General features: G+C 39.2%; 1 protein-coding gene across 1 annotated transcript in view; it reads left to right on the top strand.

The window, feature by feature from the left end:
- The window catches only part of UHRF2 (ubiquitin like with PHD and ring finger domains 2), an 87,552-nt gene extending 71,302 nt beyond the window's left edge, over positions 1-16,250 (top strand). The window contains exons 9-16 of the mRNA XM_056130574.1: positions 253-357; positions 3,774-3,880; positions 7,344-7,506; positions 8,176-8,316; positions 11,111-11,207; positions 11,541-11,698; positions 13,340-13,438; positions 15,241-16,250. Of these exons, the coding sequence (XP_055986549.1) occupies positions 253-357; positions 3,774-3,880; positions 7,344-7,506; positions 8,176-8,316; positions 11,111-11,207; positions 11,541-11,698; positions 13,340-13,438; positions 15,241-15,387 (1,017 nt within the window). The 3' untranslated portion in view covers positions 15,388-16,250. The remainder of the gene's footprint in view (positions 1-252; positions 358-3,773; positions 3,881-7,343; positions 7,507-8,175; positions 8,317-11,110; positions 11,208-11,540; positions 11,699-13,339; positions 13,439-15,240) is intronic.

The raw sequence follows: 16,250 nt of genomic DNA, 5'->3' as shown, positions 1-16,250 counted from the left end.
TTATTAAATTTTTAATAATCATTGAGTTACTCTTATTGATATTTTTAATAATGTTTTAAAATTAAAGTAATGTAATATATGTACATTGCTAGAAAATTTGAATATTAGTATATGGTTTATGTGTTTAAGACCCATTCTCCATTGCATCTTTAATATTTTTCTTAATCAGACAATGATATATGATAAGCATTTTAAAAATGTAACTCAACTAACTTTTTAAAGACATTTTGACTCTCTTTACTTCATTTGTAGGTGAGCGAAGCTGGTGTCCATAGGCCTCATGTTGGGGGGATTCATGGTCGAAGTAATGATGGCGCTTATTCTCTTGTCCTGGCTGGAGGATTTGCAGATGAAGTAGTAAGTTTTAATACCACCTTTATAACCTATTCTTTTGATTCTGTTTGTTTAAGGACTGAAGTTTGAATTTTAATGATGAACTTAATGTATTAAACTACAGATGTATACCTGACATCTCTATAAAGTTGCATTCTATTTTATTTTTAGTTTTTGAGCCATATCCGGTGGTGCTCAGAACTTAGTCCTGTACATGTGCTCAGGGATCACTCCTGGCAGTGCTTGGGGGAATCATGTGGTGTGTACCGTGGTTGGCTTGTCAGTAAGGCAAGCTTAATGTACTATTTCTCTGGCTCCTATCTGTATGTTGCACTGTACCTCTGCCTTCCCATTGTTCATCGATTTGCTTGAGAGGGCACCAGTAACGTCTCCATTGTGAGACTTGTTGTTACTGTTTTTGGCATATCGAATACACCATGGGGAGCTTGTGAGGCTCTGCCATGCAGGTAAGATACTCTCAGTAGCTTGCCACTCTCCAAGAGGGACAGAGGAATAGGTCGGCCACGTGCAAACGCCCTACCCACTGTGCTATTGCTCCATTAGCTGGAGCAATAGCACAGTGGGTAGGGCGTTTGCCTTGCATGTGGGTTTGATCCTGGGTTCCATTCCCAGCATCCCATATGGTCCCCCCAAACACCGCCAGGAGTAATTCCTGAGTTCATGAGCCAGGAGTAACCCCTGTGCATCGCTGGGTGTGACCCAAAAATAAAAAAAAAATGCAGACATGGGCTCCAATATAATGTTTTAAAACAATGTTACTTCAAGGGAAGGTTTTGAATGATACTATATTGGGTAGGGTGCTTGCCTTGTACATGGTCGAATCAGGTTTAATGCCAGGCACCCCATAAGGTCTCCTGTGCACATCCAGAAGTGATTCTTGAGAGCAGAGCCAGGAGTAACTCTGAATACCACTGGATGTGGCCAAAAAAAAAAAAAATCTAGGATAGGAGGGTGGGAAGAACCTGTCTTGATCATTCAGTAAAATACAGAGGTTTGGGTTCTTTGTTTTGTATAACTTTATGTTGCTATAAAGATTTGAGGTGTAGAGGAATTAATGACTGAATTTTAAATTTTCACTTTTTGTTTATTGACTGCTTGGAGAATAATTCAAAATATTTTTGCCTGTTTCAAATGCTATCTGTGTAGCTTAACTTGCCTCTACTGTGCCCTCCTACTCCACACTGCTTTTGCCTTTGGGCTGGAGCGTTAGCACAGCAGGTAGGACATTTGCGTTGCACGCAGCTGACCTGGCTAACCCAGGTTCGACTCCTCCGCCCCTCTCGGAGAGCCCAGCAAGCTACTGAGAGTATCTCGCCCGCACGGCAAAGCCTGGCAAGCTCCCCGTACATATTCGATATGCCAAAAAAAGTAACAAGTGTCACAATGGAGACGTTACTGGGCCCGCTCGAGCAAATCGACGAACAACGGGAGTGACAGTGACAGTGACAGAACTCCAACATTATATCTTTAAAAGTCAACAGGGTGGGAGAAACATGCTGAAAGTAGACTATAGACCAAACATGATTGCCACCCATTGCCTCTTTTGCAAAACACAACACCCAAAAGGAGAGAGAGAGCAAAAGGGAATGCCCTGCCACAGAGGCAGGGTGGGATGGGGGTGTGAGGGGGAGGGATATTGGAATCCGTGGTGGTGGAAAATGGGCACTGGTGGAGGGATGGGTATTTGATCATTGTATAATTGAAACCCAAGCACAAAAATATGTAAGTCTACAACTGTAACTCATGGTGTCTCACTAATAAAAATTCAAAAAAATCATTCAGTTGCAATTATTCCAAATTTGTAATAATGTGAACCAAAGGAATAAAGGAACAGAATAAAGGAATAAACAACAACAAAAAAGTCAACAGGGTAAAGTCTGAGCATTGTGAAGCAAGTCCAGATAACATTTGAAGTATTGTTTCTGATCAATTTCAGAAGTGCCTTAGACTGTTCTAGATGTATTTAATTATTAGAATTCCTTTAGACCAAGTGCAGAGCAAAGGTTAAAACATTCAATTGCTCGGACTGGAGAGATAGCACTGTGGGTAAGGCACTTGCCGTACTCACAGCCAACTTGGGTTTGGTCCCCAGCATCCTTTATGGTCCCTTGAGCTCTGCCAGGAGTGATTTCTGAGTACAGAGCCAGGTGTGGCCCAAAACCTTTTTGTTTTGCTTTTTGGGTCACACCCAGTGATGCTCAGGGGTTACTCCTGGCTTTGCACTCAAGAATCACTCCTGGCGGTGCTCTGGGGACCATATGGGATGCTGGGAATCCAACCTGGATTGACCATGTGCAAGGCAAACGCCCTACCCGCTGTGCAATTGCTCCAGCCCCGGCCCAAAATCTTTTAAAAAAGAATTTAATTCCTTAGTCTTTAGAGTGCACACCTCAAAAGTGGAGCTACAGAAAGTGAACTCAAGTTCTTTTGGCAGATAGAGATATGTTTAAAGCCATGAAATCTTATTTATGCCTTTACTTTAAAGGAAAAGCAAGATGAAAAATAATTGACCATTAATATCAGCGACATTTAGAGAGAGAACTTCATGTCTCCAGCTCATTCTGAACTTATTAAAATAATCTTAGAATAAATGTTACCTCGCTAGTGTTTGTAGAATCAATATGTGAACTGTTAATTACTTTTAACTGTAATTTAGTGCTGAATTGAGTAGAGAAAATCAATGTAAATCTGTTAGCTATTACAGAAATACTATGGTACTATATAATATTTGTGGAATATTTAGAGTTTATGTAACTTTTTAACTTCAGGGGATTTTAAAAATATTTTGTACAACTTTTCATATTATTTTCAATTATATTTTACTTGAATGTGATTTGAGTAAACGTATAAAATGTTCATTGTGGGAACTTATTGCTGTTGGAACTTAAAATTTAGGACGAACTTAATTATGGTATAGATCAATATTTCTCAACTATGTGATCCCCTGTGTTTTCCTATGATGTTCCAAAGGAGTCACAACTCACATAAATGGGGGACTATGGCATGAGATTAGGAAGTCAAGTAGGGACCAGGGTCCACAAGAAGGATAGAAAAACGTTCAGATCAGGGCCACAATCAAAGAAAGGTTGAGAAACACTGGTACAGGTGGCAAGAGGAAAGTCATCCATTAAAATGGTAAAATACTCAGTCAGTTATTTGGCTAAGTATATGTGTGCATCTTCATAGTCACATTTTCAGGTGTTAAAAACTATAAATTTAAGATAAATATTTTTCATGAAGTGATATAAGTTCATGTTTCATTGCACACATGTTGCTTTGGATTTGCTGTTGAATTTGCCTTATTCCGGTAGATTCTTTGAGAGAACATTTTAATTCATGATGTCTTAACCAAATCTGACAGAATTGATGGAACTATTACTGGGTTTTACTTTCTAAATGCCAAAAATCTTCCCCTGCAGGACCGAGGTGATGAGTTCACGTACACGGGGAGTGGTGGTAAAAATCTGGCTGGTAATAAGCGAATTGGTGCACCTTCAGCTGACCAAACATTAACAAACATGAACAGGTACTCGTTAGAGTTTGTAAAAATTATTTAGAATGTGGCCTATTATAAAAGTTTAATCATAGGACTATAATCGGTGTCATATATTCTAGAGAAAAAACAACAAATTTAGATGAAAATCTAAAATAAAAGTCCCATTATCTGATAAGATAATTCTATGCATCCTAACATATTTATTTCGTTATTTTAAAATTGCATAATTCTTAGTCCTAATACTTGCTTGCGTTTGGAAACACGTTAAAAACTTTAAAGGAAAGAAGCCTATATGATTTAAGCGAATCTGAGTACAAGGTGGCCCTTTTAATTTGCTACCCCATAGGTTAAAGTTATGCTCAGTAAAATTTGTCTTTGCAAATGACAAACTCCTTTTTAAAAGAAATTCAACAGTGTCAATTTGGAATCTCTCTGTGAGCCACATTTATGTGTAGAAATGAAACACCGAATAACTTAATGAAAACTATATTCAAGGTGCTTCTAAGAGTCATAATAATAAGATGCCACTTAAGTGTTATAAAAGGGAATATTAATTTAGTTACCAAAAAGACTTCCTAACTGCTTCTAAGCTGTTACAAAAGAGCCACCTTGTTTATTGACCTTTATTTTATAAATATATTACTGACATTCAACTTCCCTGGGAACATATAAGTAACTTCAAAGTGTTTTATTTCATAAATGAATGCATGCTAATACCAATAATAAAAGAATTAGTAACCCAAACTACTAGATAACAAGAACCACATTATAACTTGGTACACTTAAAATTATATGATCATCTCATACAGTTGAACATTTTTATATCCTATTATTATGGGTGTTTTGTGAGCCATTAAGTAAAAGCGAATTGGGGTTTGGGGGTTTTTTATTCCTTTCTTTCTTGAGTCTAAGTCAATCAGTTTTAAGTAGTGTGCCCTCAATTTCTGATTCCCGGGTGAAGACTATACCCATATGATGTTAAGGCTTTGTTGCCTACGGAGTTATATAGACTCTGTGTTTTTGTATCTTCCTTCTATATTATTTCTGACAGTAGGATTATTTTATTGAACCAGCAGAGGAGACAGGTCAGATTTGCTGGTGAAAACATTCCTGAGGTAGGAATTCAGTCCCTAGCAATTTTTCTAAAATGAAAGCAGCTCTTCAAGAGGAATGATCTTAAAAGAGAAATATTTTTACATCTTTTTATCAATGAAAATATACTTAGACTTTTCAGAAGGTTTTTTCCAGCTGTCAAATTTGAAAATTACATCTCTCATTTAATGGTAATAATTTTGCTGGAATGAAAGTACTTATGTTAGCTGCTTGCACTTGCGATGTCCATGGTAAATGCATTTCAAGCTTTTGCATAATCAAATCAGTACACCTTGTTTAGCTTATGATTGTCTCATTAGAAAATAATTGACAGCAGCAAAAATGTATAAAATGGAAGGTAGCGAGGAGGAAATAGTGACTCAAAACCATTTAGGATGAACTTGGCATACCGATTCTAACATCCATATGGTTCATTTCTACACTAGGCTATGTGTACACCTTGTGGTTATAAATACCTCAAGCAGAACTTTTTAAAACATGAAAATTGGAAGGAAGGGGCTTTGCTTCTGACCCATGCTACGTTCTTTTCTAACTCGAAAATTGATTCGCGTTTGTATGAGTTAGTTTAGGTATCTGTTTCTTGCTTTGTAGAAACTTGTTGCTATCTCTTAGCTTTTCCTTTATGAAAGTTAAAGAGCAACGAGGTCCATCCTTTATCAGGGCATTCGGAGGCAGCCCCTTGAGCTGCAGCTACCGTAATGGAAAAGCCTTGTTATTTTGCCTCGTTTTATCCTCTTGGACTCTTCTTACATCCTTGAACAGCTTGGATAGAATATGAAGTTAGGAGTGAGTTAACAGTGCAAGTTACTGGTGGCATTCATTTTGACTGAAGGTACCAGAGCGCACCAGAACGGTCCACTTATTAAATAGGAAGGTAGTATTATCTTTGCCCTGGCTTAAGCTGAAGAGAATAAACTAAGTATGTCTCAATAAGCATTCCATAAATATGATAGAACACTAGCCCTGAAGTTGACATCAACATTTCCTCCTACCTCTCAGAATTTTAAAGCAGTTCCTACAGTAAAAACAGATAACTTGGTAAACTTAGCTTTGACTACATCTAGAAAAGATTTTTTTTTAGAGTACTTAAAAAGTGAATTTACTTTAACAAAAAAGATTTCAGTAGATTAGTTTCAAGTTGTTTTGTTTTGTTTTTTTGAAATTGAGTGTAAAGGAGCGGTAGCACAGTGAGTGCGGCATTTGCCTTGCACACGGCTGACCCGGTTGACCCAGGTTCAATTCCTCTGCCCATCTCAGAGAGCCCGGCAAGCTGCCGAGAGTATCTCGCCTGCACGGCAAAGCCTGGCAAGCTCCACATGACGTATTCTATCTGCCAAACACAGTAACACCAAGTCTCACGATGGAGATGTTACTGGGCCTGCTGCTCGAGCAAATCGATGAACAACTGGAGGACAGACACAGACTCACAGTGTAAAGGCACACACACACACACACACATACACTCACACACATTATAACTTTACCTATTTTTAGCAGTTTGTTTTCACTTAGGAAGTAGATGTCTTAGAGGAAGAACACTAATTTTAAACAGATTCCAGTTTAGGGTTTTTGTTTTGTTTTGTTTTGTTTTGTTTGGAAGGGCTAAACCCTACCAAGAAACTTTTAACTTCCCATAACCTTATTGATCAATTTTTACTAAGTGAGCACACATACTAAGGAAACTCAACCAGGCACTGCTTCCAGTTCACTCTTTTGCATTTCTCATATATCAGTAAAATGAGATATCAAGCAGCCAAAAATCTTTATTATCATGATTTAGCAAAGGCATTTAATGCTTCAGTTTTAATTAAATTTATCCTTTACTGGAGGTCTTTAAAGAATACTCTCATATTGAACTTTGTCTTAATATATTCTAAACTATAAGAAACCTCTATTGCTTGTCTGGAATGTGCAAAGTTTACCTGGAAAGGTCATTTGTACCTTGCTGACAAATTTTCTGGATTTCTTTCTACATTATTCCAGCAATTTTACCTCATTCCCTTATCAAAAATAAATATTACAACAATCACTTGCTTTAGTTATCCAACTTTCTCCCTTCCCTCAACAAACGTTATTTAAAGAAAATTCCATGTATTTTTAGTTGTTTTCTATTATACGTGGCACAGATGTTATTACTTTCAGAAGAACCCTACAGGCTATCTGAGAACCAATCCCCCGGCTTGGGGGTGACATCAGAAAACTGATTTGTCTTCTCTGCTGGTGGGGGAAAGCATAATCCTATTATCTGGAATAATATGGAAAGAATCATAGAATCTTAACCATCAGGTAAGGCATAATTCACCTTTCAATTGAGCTAATGATGCGATTACGTAATTGAAGAAAGATTACTTGGTATAAAGACTTTGTTTTATTTTTTTAGGGCATTGGCCCTAAACTGTGATGCTCCATTGGATGATAAAATTGGAGCAGAGTCTCGGAATTGGAGAGCTGGTAAGCCAGTCAGAGTGATACGCAGTTTTAAAGGGAGGAAGATCAGCAAATATGCTCCTGAAGAAGGCAACAGATATGATGGCATTTATAAGGTGCTCTATCTGGCATGACATCTTGTTAGTCATTCTTCCTGGGCTTTCCAGACAGAGTAGCCACAGGGAACTACTCTTCTGTGGGTGGGCTGAAGGAAGTAGATCATTGTAATCACCATTTCTACTTTTTCTGCGAATGTAACAGATGCGCAAGCAAGCTCTTAACTTTGATACTTTGCTTTTAAAGCTTATTTGAAATTCCTCAAGGCAGTTATATTTGGGGCTATGACTTTCACAAGTATATATTATATTCTCTTCGATAAAAATTTGGCTATTACAGAACTTGATTCTTAACATCTTTCATAATGAATTAAGTTGTAATTTTCAAAGAAGAGCACATTATCATATTGAAAGTAAGTTTATTCATTGAAAAAAAATACAAGCCTCTACGGCCTCCATTTTATGTACTGCTTTTGCAAAGTCTTGTTAAGTAGCAAAATCTCCTATTTCAAATAGATAGCAGTCTGTACTTACGGGAACTTTCTTAATTGAAAATAAAGTCAAAACAATGTATCAGTGAATAGTCTGTTTATACTCATACAGCAAAGCAAGTATCTTGAATTTTTCTTTGGCATTTTGTGCTTAGTTCTGCGAAGTTTACACTAACATGACATTATAAATAAGTGCATACTTTATATTTCAAACTGGTACTCACATATCATTATTTAGGTGGTGAAATACTGGCCAGAAATTTCATCAAGCCATGGGTTTTTGGTTTGGCGCTATCTTTTAAGAAGAGATGATGTTGAACCTGCTCCTTGGACCTCCGAAGGAATTGAGCGGTCAAGGAGGTTGTGTCTACGTTTACAGGTTAGATTACATTTGTCTAAACTACTTGCATGTTTGTTAAAAACACACACCTCTGTACTGTTTGATATTCCTTAACACTGAACATGACCTATAAGGTTAGAACATCTAAGGGGGGTGAGGAGTGAGATCTTCCAAGTATACAAAAGGAAGAAGATAGCTTTCTAGGTGCCAAACTGCCTTAAGCCCACAATTTGTGCTTGGGAAAAGCTGGGCTTGTAAATGAAAAGTAAAGTGCTTCCATTCAGTTTGGAATGTCTCAAGGTATTTTAAAAAAAAGGTTGGGGGGAGGAGAACTTCACTAATGGCCACGATCCAGAAAACACAGAACAATACGCCATAGCCATGCCTCCAGACCCATTGCCAGGCTGTTTCACTGGGGCACCCCTGAGCGGGGTGGGTGAGGCCCCTCCCTGCCCCAATGCACCTGAAAACTGGCAGCTGAAACCTCCAGAACTCAACCACCACCCCTGCTCACAGCCGCTCTCCACACGCTTGGGCTGAGCCTCACCCATGAGTCCGTCTATTCCTGGACAACTCATACTTTATACTACCAGTGTACCAAGAGTTGCAGTACAACATTTGGTTGGGTTTAAAGTAGAAGGCAACCAACCTTAGGGGGAAATATCTTTATAGAGATATAGACATAAGCACACAAGGCTCAACCTTTAACAAGATGTTCGTGATCTCTTATAGAAGGGCTTACTGGCTCCTGGGTGAAATGCAACGCTCTTCACACACTGTCCTCTGAGAAACCTTTTTTGGATCATTTTTTTTAGATTATTCATAACAAGCCATACAAAATAAATTATTTCGGTTCTTCTTCAGGGGCAGGGTTTGGGGTTCGGGATGGAAGTATGGGGGTGGGAAGGTGTAATGGCGGTGGGATTGGTGTTTGAATATTAAATGTAATCAAATATTGTAAAGAACTTTATAAAAAATAAAACAAAAAATTGTAAGCCACAGAATCTCCATACAAATTGAGAATTCAAGAAAAACTGACAACTGATGTATGAGGAGTCCTTGAGAAGGGAAGTTAGTTCTAGAGGTCGTGGGGGCATGTCTGGTAGGGGTGGGGGAAGGTGGCTAATAAGAGTGGTGTGCTTTCTACCCTTTTCTCTCTTCCTCACCCCTCTGTTCCCCACCCAAGCTCCTTCCCTGTCCTGCTGCCATGTTTAGTGATTTGGCCTTTGTGTCCCCCACCTTGTCCATGCTCAGCTATTGACCCATATAGACCTTATGTGCTGGATGTGCATTCCCCCCCTCTGCTGCCTGTACACTCCAGACTTCGTCCGACACTGACTTCAGAGCATGGTTCGAGTTTATCCTCCATCAGACCCTGTCCTTCCCCATCATTGTGCTTCCTGGTCTGCCCACTGCACGTGTAGAGGCTGAACTATGGGCAAAGGCCTGACTACCCATTGAGTCTGTTTCTGGTTTTGCTTTCTTTTAAAACTCAAAATTTGTTTGATCGACACCTGCTAAAATAACTGACCCTCCCACCCCCTCAAAATTTTTAAACAAAATTTTGAAGCCAGATAGTACAGTGGGCAGAGCACTTGCCTTGCACACAACCAACTCAAGTTTGATCCCCAGCACGCCATCCGGTCTCCCGAGTCCACCAGCACAGAGCCAAGTATATGCCCTGAGCACCGCTGGGGTTGGCCCAAAATAAAACAAAAATAAATAAGACAATATTTTAAAACTTGTTAAATCCGGTTTTCAAAAATGTTTGCAGCTCCACTCCAGGAGAGTAGTTTTCTTAAATAGATTTGAAACTGAGCAGTAGACCATCCTCTACAAAGAGTTAAGGATGTCTTTTTTTGCTTTTTGGATCACACCCAGTGATACTCAGGGGTTACACCTGACTGTACACTCAGGAATCACTCCTGATGGTGCTGGGGGACCATATGGGATGCCGGGGATCAAACCCGGGTTGGCCGCGTGCAGGGCAAACGCCATACAAGCTGTACTGTTACACCAGCCCCAGGATGTCATCGATAAGACTGGGAATACATTGAGCTTTAAACGGGCATGTTAATCACAATGCTTGCCACCTGCAAGGGAGGAAAAAACAAAACAATAACAAGTAGCCAGTAAAATGCAAGGATAATTGTTAGAATTAATTCCTTAACACTTAGATGCTGGCGTTACAATATGTGTTAATTAAGCCACATTCAAATGTGAGTTGCCTGTTGTGTACTCTGACATTAACACAGTAAAGTCTAACTTTCAGCTGATGTAAATTCCCATAATTTAGTGACTTTAAGTGTTCTGAAACTTCCCCCCATCCCATAATTTGGAAGATAAGAAGCTTAACCCTTAAGGTTTGTTGAGAAGGGAGGCGCTCTTGCCCAAGGCTGTTTTTAAGATTGGCTCTATCTGTAGTGTTATCCCACTGAGAGCTAGCTCTTTTCCCTGTGTAGTTGATTTTCCCCAACCTTTATATCTCAGTTCCAGTTTTCCTACTTCCTTAAGCTTTTCTAACCAAGTGTTCACAACTTACCTTTCCTCATTTAGATTCCAAAACTAACATTATTTTGATACCAAATCTAGTGTAAAAACAAGGCTTTAAATTGAATTGGGGATTTTAGGAACCTACAGAGAATTCTGTTATTCTGTTTCTGTTAGACTTTTTTTTTTTTAATGTCTGTTGCCTATGTTTAAAGATATACTACAGTTCAGGGAAAGTATAAATTCCTCCCCCACTGCCTTTTTAAATTTCTCACCAAGATCTAGAGTCCATTCCCCCTCTGAATGAAATTTGAGTCTGTATTATACTTTTTCCTCCCATCAGTATCCAGTCGGTTACCCTTCAGATAAGGACGGGAAAAAGACTAAAGGACAGTCAAAGAAGCAGGCCAATGAAGTCTCCAAAAGGCCAACTCCAGATGGTAGGTAATGATTGCCGAGCATAAGCCCTAACGACACAGTTTCTAAGAAAGAGAATATTAAGCAAATTATTTGAGAAAGAAATTGATACGAAATTTAAAGCTAATGTTTTGTGGGGACCGGTGCTGGGAAGGTCAGAGAGATACTTCTTGTATATTTTAATAGGGTTTGAACCAACAATAAATAACCTAGACTTCAGGGGAGGTTAGAGTCTGCTTTATGTAGCTTACCTTTAAATAAGTTCAACAGAACTGGTGCATTTACACTTCGGTTGCATAGTTCTGCTCAGAGCCACTCACTCATCAGTTCTCTGACGTGATTTTACATAAATCTAGACAATTGTCCAAGTGCCTCCAAAGTGCCCAAAGCATCAGATTCCGCAGAAGCAGTGGAGGCTTTCCAACTCACACCGCAACAACAACGTCTCATCAGAGAAGACCATCAAAACCAGAAGCTATGGGATGAAGTGCTCGCGTCGCTTGTGGAAGGACCAGTATGTAAATGTTCTTTTAAATCACAATGTTGTGTATTAACAAATGATGAAAACTTGTTTCCGTGTGATGTGTCATTTTCTCAACTCCGTCACAACCTCATCCTTTTACCCAGTCTTCTCATCCAGTGCTGCCATCACCTTTCGGAAATAATCTAGGATAATATTTAGATACTTCAAAATTGACTTTTTACTTGTGCGTGTCTGAACTTCGTTTATGTTGAGATTCAGATATGATGATGTTTTCTGTTGTAGAATCTATTCAGCTTAATTTAGAACTCATCAGGAGGGCTAGGGCAGTAGGCCAGCAAAAAGGGCACTGACCTTGCTCACATCAACCCAGGTTTGATTTTCAGCACCACATGCCATTTCCTGAGCCCTGCCAGGAGTGATTCCTGAGCACAGGGCCAGGAGTAAGTCCTAAGAATCATTGGGTGTGGCACCAAAACAAAACCTAATCAGGAAATTAAGCACAAGTTGCAATACCTATAAAAGAGACTATAAAACCCAGCTCCTGGAAGCGCGCGGCCGCTAATGCGGCCACGCAACATCTTATTATCTTATTCCTACTTTGGACAAACTGGCAGGCTGCCGAAAGTAACCTGTCCACACGGCAGAGTCTGGCAAACTCCCCGTGGCATACCCAATATGCCAAATACCAGTAACAATGATGGGTCTCATTCTCCTAACTCTGAAAGAGCCTTGAATATGGGACTTTATTTAAAAAATCTCAGGGCTAAGACAAAGGAGACGTTACTGGGGCCTGCTCGAGGCAATCGACAAATGACAGGATGGAATAACAGGATGGTTGTGATCGTGATCGTGCAATACCTATTTGTTCAGCCTACGGGTAAAATAAGCCAGATGCTGGGAGTAATTCTTAGTGCTGATGCACTGTTATTGTCCTGTTATTTTATACCTGTTCTCCACTGATAAGCTAGGAAAAAATCATTAGCTCAAAAAAAAAAAATAGACAGGAATTGACTAACATGACTTAAATAACTAAATATATTACATATGTGTGCGTATTTCTACCCAAATACCTTCCCAGAGTTCTACATACTCTGGCTTCTGTACCTACTTCTTCAGTCTCCTCTTGCCACTCAGTCAGGCCCAGACTGCTTTGGTTACAGTGATTTCTGCTTCAAGCGCTTTCCCATATGTATTACCTCGCTGACTAGAATCCTCTTCTCTATCCTTGTATGACTCACGCCTTATCCTTTAAGTTTCTGCAAAAGTACGACATTGTTCAATGAGGCCTTCCCTGGCCACTGCTTCAAAAAGAGCCACTCTGTTGTTTTGATTTATTTCTTCTAGTACTCTTACGTGAAATAAATTTTTTGTCTGCTCTTCAAATGAAAATTAGGGTTCTCTAAGAGCAGGGACCTTGCCGTTTTCATCACCACTTCACAGAGATGAGTGCCTGAGTACATGCGGAACTCAAAATCCCTCTAGTATCTAAATTTTAATTTCAGTTATCATGGAGGTACTGAGAAATATTAGTCATTAACCATTTGTCAGGGAGAGAATGTGTGATGTTAAAATGTGAGTTTTTTGACATCTCCCCTAAATTCTGCCTTTCTATTAACATGAAGAACATACATAAAACTAACCTTTTTCTCTTACCCTTTTTTACCATGTTAGAATTTTCTGAAAAAATTGGAACAATCTTTCATGTGTGTCTGCTGCCAGGAGCTAGTCTACCAGCCTGTTACAACAGATTGCCTCCACAATGTCTGTAAAGTAAGTAGAATTCCTTTCATATTCACCCTTGTTAAGACAAAAGGCATACAAAACCTATTTGTAATATATGAAGAAGCACTGTTCTGAAGCAAGCAGCAAACAGAACAGTTCTAGAACCTTGCTTGTTCAGAAACATACAATTGCATCTTGATGGTAAATTTTAATTCTGTAATACTGATTTAGATGGATATGTTGAGTTATTCTGTATTGTTCAGAATTGCGAAGAAGGGATTAGAATGGGGAGAAAGTAGTAAGGATATGTCAGTGCTGTTTTCTAAGATGTAACAAATATGTTTGCTATATTGAAAGTCAAGCTGGAATTGTTCCATGCAATTTGTGGAATTCTAAACTTATTCTACCTTGGCAGCATGCCCATATGAATTGAATATTATTTAGTAGAAGTTGTGTAAGAGTAAAACAGAGTTTTAAAACCAGGCGTATGGGGCTGGAGCCATAGCACAGCGGGTAAGGCGTTTGCCTTGCACGCAGCCAACATGGCCAACACAGGTTCAATTCCCAGCATCCCATATGGTCCCCTGAGCACAGCCAGGAGCAATTCCTGAGTGCGTGAGCCAGGAGTGTCCCCTGAGCATCGCTGGGTGTGACCAAAAAAAAAAAAAGAAGAAGAAACCAGGCTTAGAATACCCTATTCTACTGCTTAGCAGTTTTGTGCTCTAACTTCTAACTTCTAATCTATACTTTCCTTCATAAATTAGAAATAAAATTTCCCCATAGTGTTCGTCTTATGTAATATATAACAATGTGCTATAACTATGTAATACTATAGTTTCGGAAGTTCCTTTATATGCTGCATGATGTTACATATTTTTAGTAAAATATATAACATAGTTCCAAGCTGAGGAATCCTGAATTTATTTTCTTAAGCCTTTTCTCCATTAAAATGCAGCCTAGCGTAGGTGAACTAGCATAGGGATCATGAGTGCAGGGTTTCTGGTTTGATGTCTCATGCCACCTGTCTTTCCAAACACCACCAGGCACAGCTCTGGAGGCCTGATACCACTGCCAGGGTGGCCTTGAGGGTCCCCTTAACCACAGAGGATCTATAGTACACATCCTCAAGCCCGGTTGGCTGAGCATTGCTGAAGTGGCCCCTGAGTCCTCCCCTCCCCCAACTTCCAATTAAAATGCAGCTCAAAAAATGGGTCTCGTGGAGTCCCCACTTACTGAATGAGAAAATGAAAACAAAAGTGTAGTCATCTTCCTCATAATATTATGTGCTAAAAATGAACAGGGGGTTGGGGGGTGGAAGGGATACTGGGATCCATGGTGGTGGGAAATGGGCACTGGTGGAGGGATGGGTATTTGATCACTGTGTAATTGAAATCCAAGCACAAAAATTTGTAAGTCTACAACTGTACCTCATGATGTCTCACTAATAACAATTTTAAAAAATAAAAAATAAATAAATAGAAAACAAATCTGAGTTAAAAGCAAAAATAAATAAAAATTAAAAAAATTAAAATGAACAAAGGGGGCTGGAGCCATGGTATATAGTAGGTCGGGCTGCACATAGCCAACCTGGGTTCATTCCTGACACCCAATATGGTTGCCCAAGCGCAGCAAGATGTGACCCTCCCCCCCCGCCCCCAAAAAGGTATATTTGTAGACTGTTTTTAATAATGCAGTTTCAGAGCTTACCACGTATGTTCCTGTTACGCCACACAGTAATTTTATAGTTTCTACTAAAAAATGTAGTTGTTACGTACGTTTTTACATGCTTTATCCTCAGATGAAATTGAATGTTTCGTTTTGTCTTTTGTCTCGTCTTGCTTTTGCCATAGGATTGCTTGCAGCGCTCCTTTAAGGCACAGGTTTTCTCCTGCCCTGCTTGCCGTCATGATCTTGGCCAGAATTACGTCATGATCCCCAATGAAGTTCTGCAGACTCTACTTGACCTTTTCTTCCCCGGGTACAGCAAAGGACGATGATCGACCACTGTGTTGTTCCTGGCGGCTTTTTGGACAATAAAGAATCTAAACGGGGGGGGCGGGTGGGGGGACGTGGAAGCTATGGTGGACCATATCTCGCTCACGTTCTGAAGCAGCTAATCCTCTTTCCTACTTAGCCATCATCCTGTGTGTGTAGTAAGAGGCCCATTTCTCAGCTGTCTTTTAAATATCAAAGGTAGTTCCTGACAGTAACAACTAGTTTGAATGAGCAAAAAGTCAAAGCCTCAGCTCTAGTTGATAACCAAGTTATGATTTATTTTGCAACTACCTCAGGACAGAAAAGATTTATGGGGATTTTTTAAATCATTGAATAATTAGTTACATGAAATTTTAGCTACACACTGCCTCTCAAATATTAGTTGTGCCTGGTTCATGTAATTTGATTTCACAGAAAAGGAAATGATAACTGAGATCTTTGAAATGACCGCAGCTTCTGTAGTGTGCATATTTTGTTTTAATGTATCTTCTTCCATTGCAATGTGTTTTTTAGCCCATTTTGTGAGCACCACTGTGCTTTTTTTCTGGTGTTTTATGCAAGTTGACTACTAATGACTAATGAGAACAATATGAATGCATTGTTACTGCATTAGTGTAATGTGGCGTGGTTTTGCACTTAAAAGAGGTATTCAGATGCTCTAGTTGTAAATGTTCATGAAATGCCTCTTCTGTACTAGTCAAACTGCTTTTAGTGAGTCTCACCAGTGGTTTTACATCTGCAAAGCATTGAGGGCTGGGCTGACTTTTGAGAGGATTGAAATTACTTCATATTGTGATCCTAAATTTTATATTCACTATATTCCCCAAAGTATACCTTAATAAATATTTTATGACCAGAAAAATAA

The sequence above is a fragment of the Sorex fumeus genome, unplaced genomic scaffold, assembly GCF_029834395.1.
Source record: "Sorex fumeus unplaced genomic scaffold, SorFum_2.1 ptg000079l, whole genome shotgun sequence".
In the NCBI taxonomy this organism is placed as follows: domain Eukaryota; kingdom Metazoa; phylum Chordata; class Mammalia; order Eulipotyphla; family Soricidae; genus Sorex; species Sorex fumeus.
Note: the sequence above shows the minus strand (reverse complement) of the source record. Positions and strands in the feature narration are given on the sequence as shown.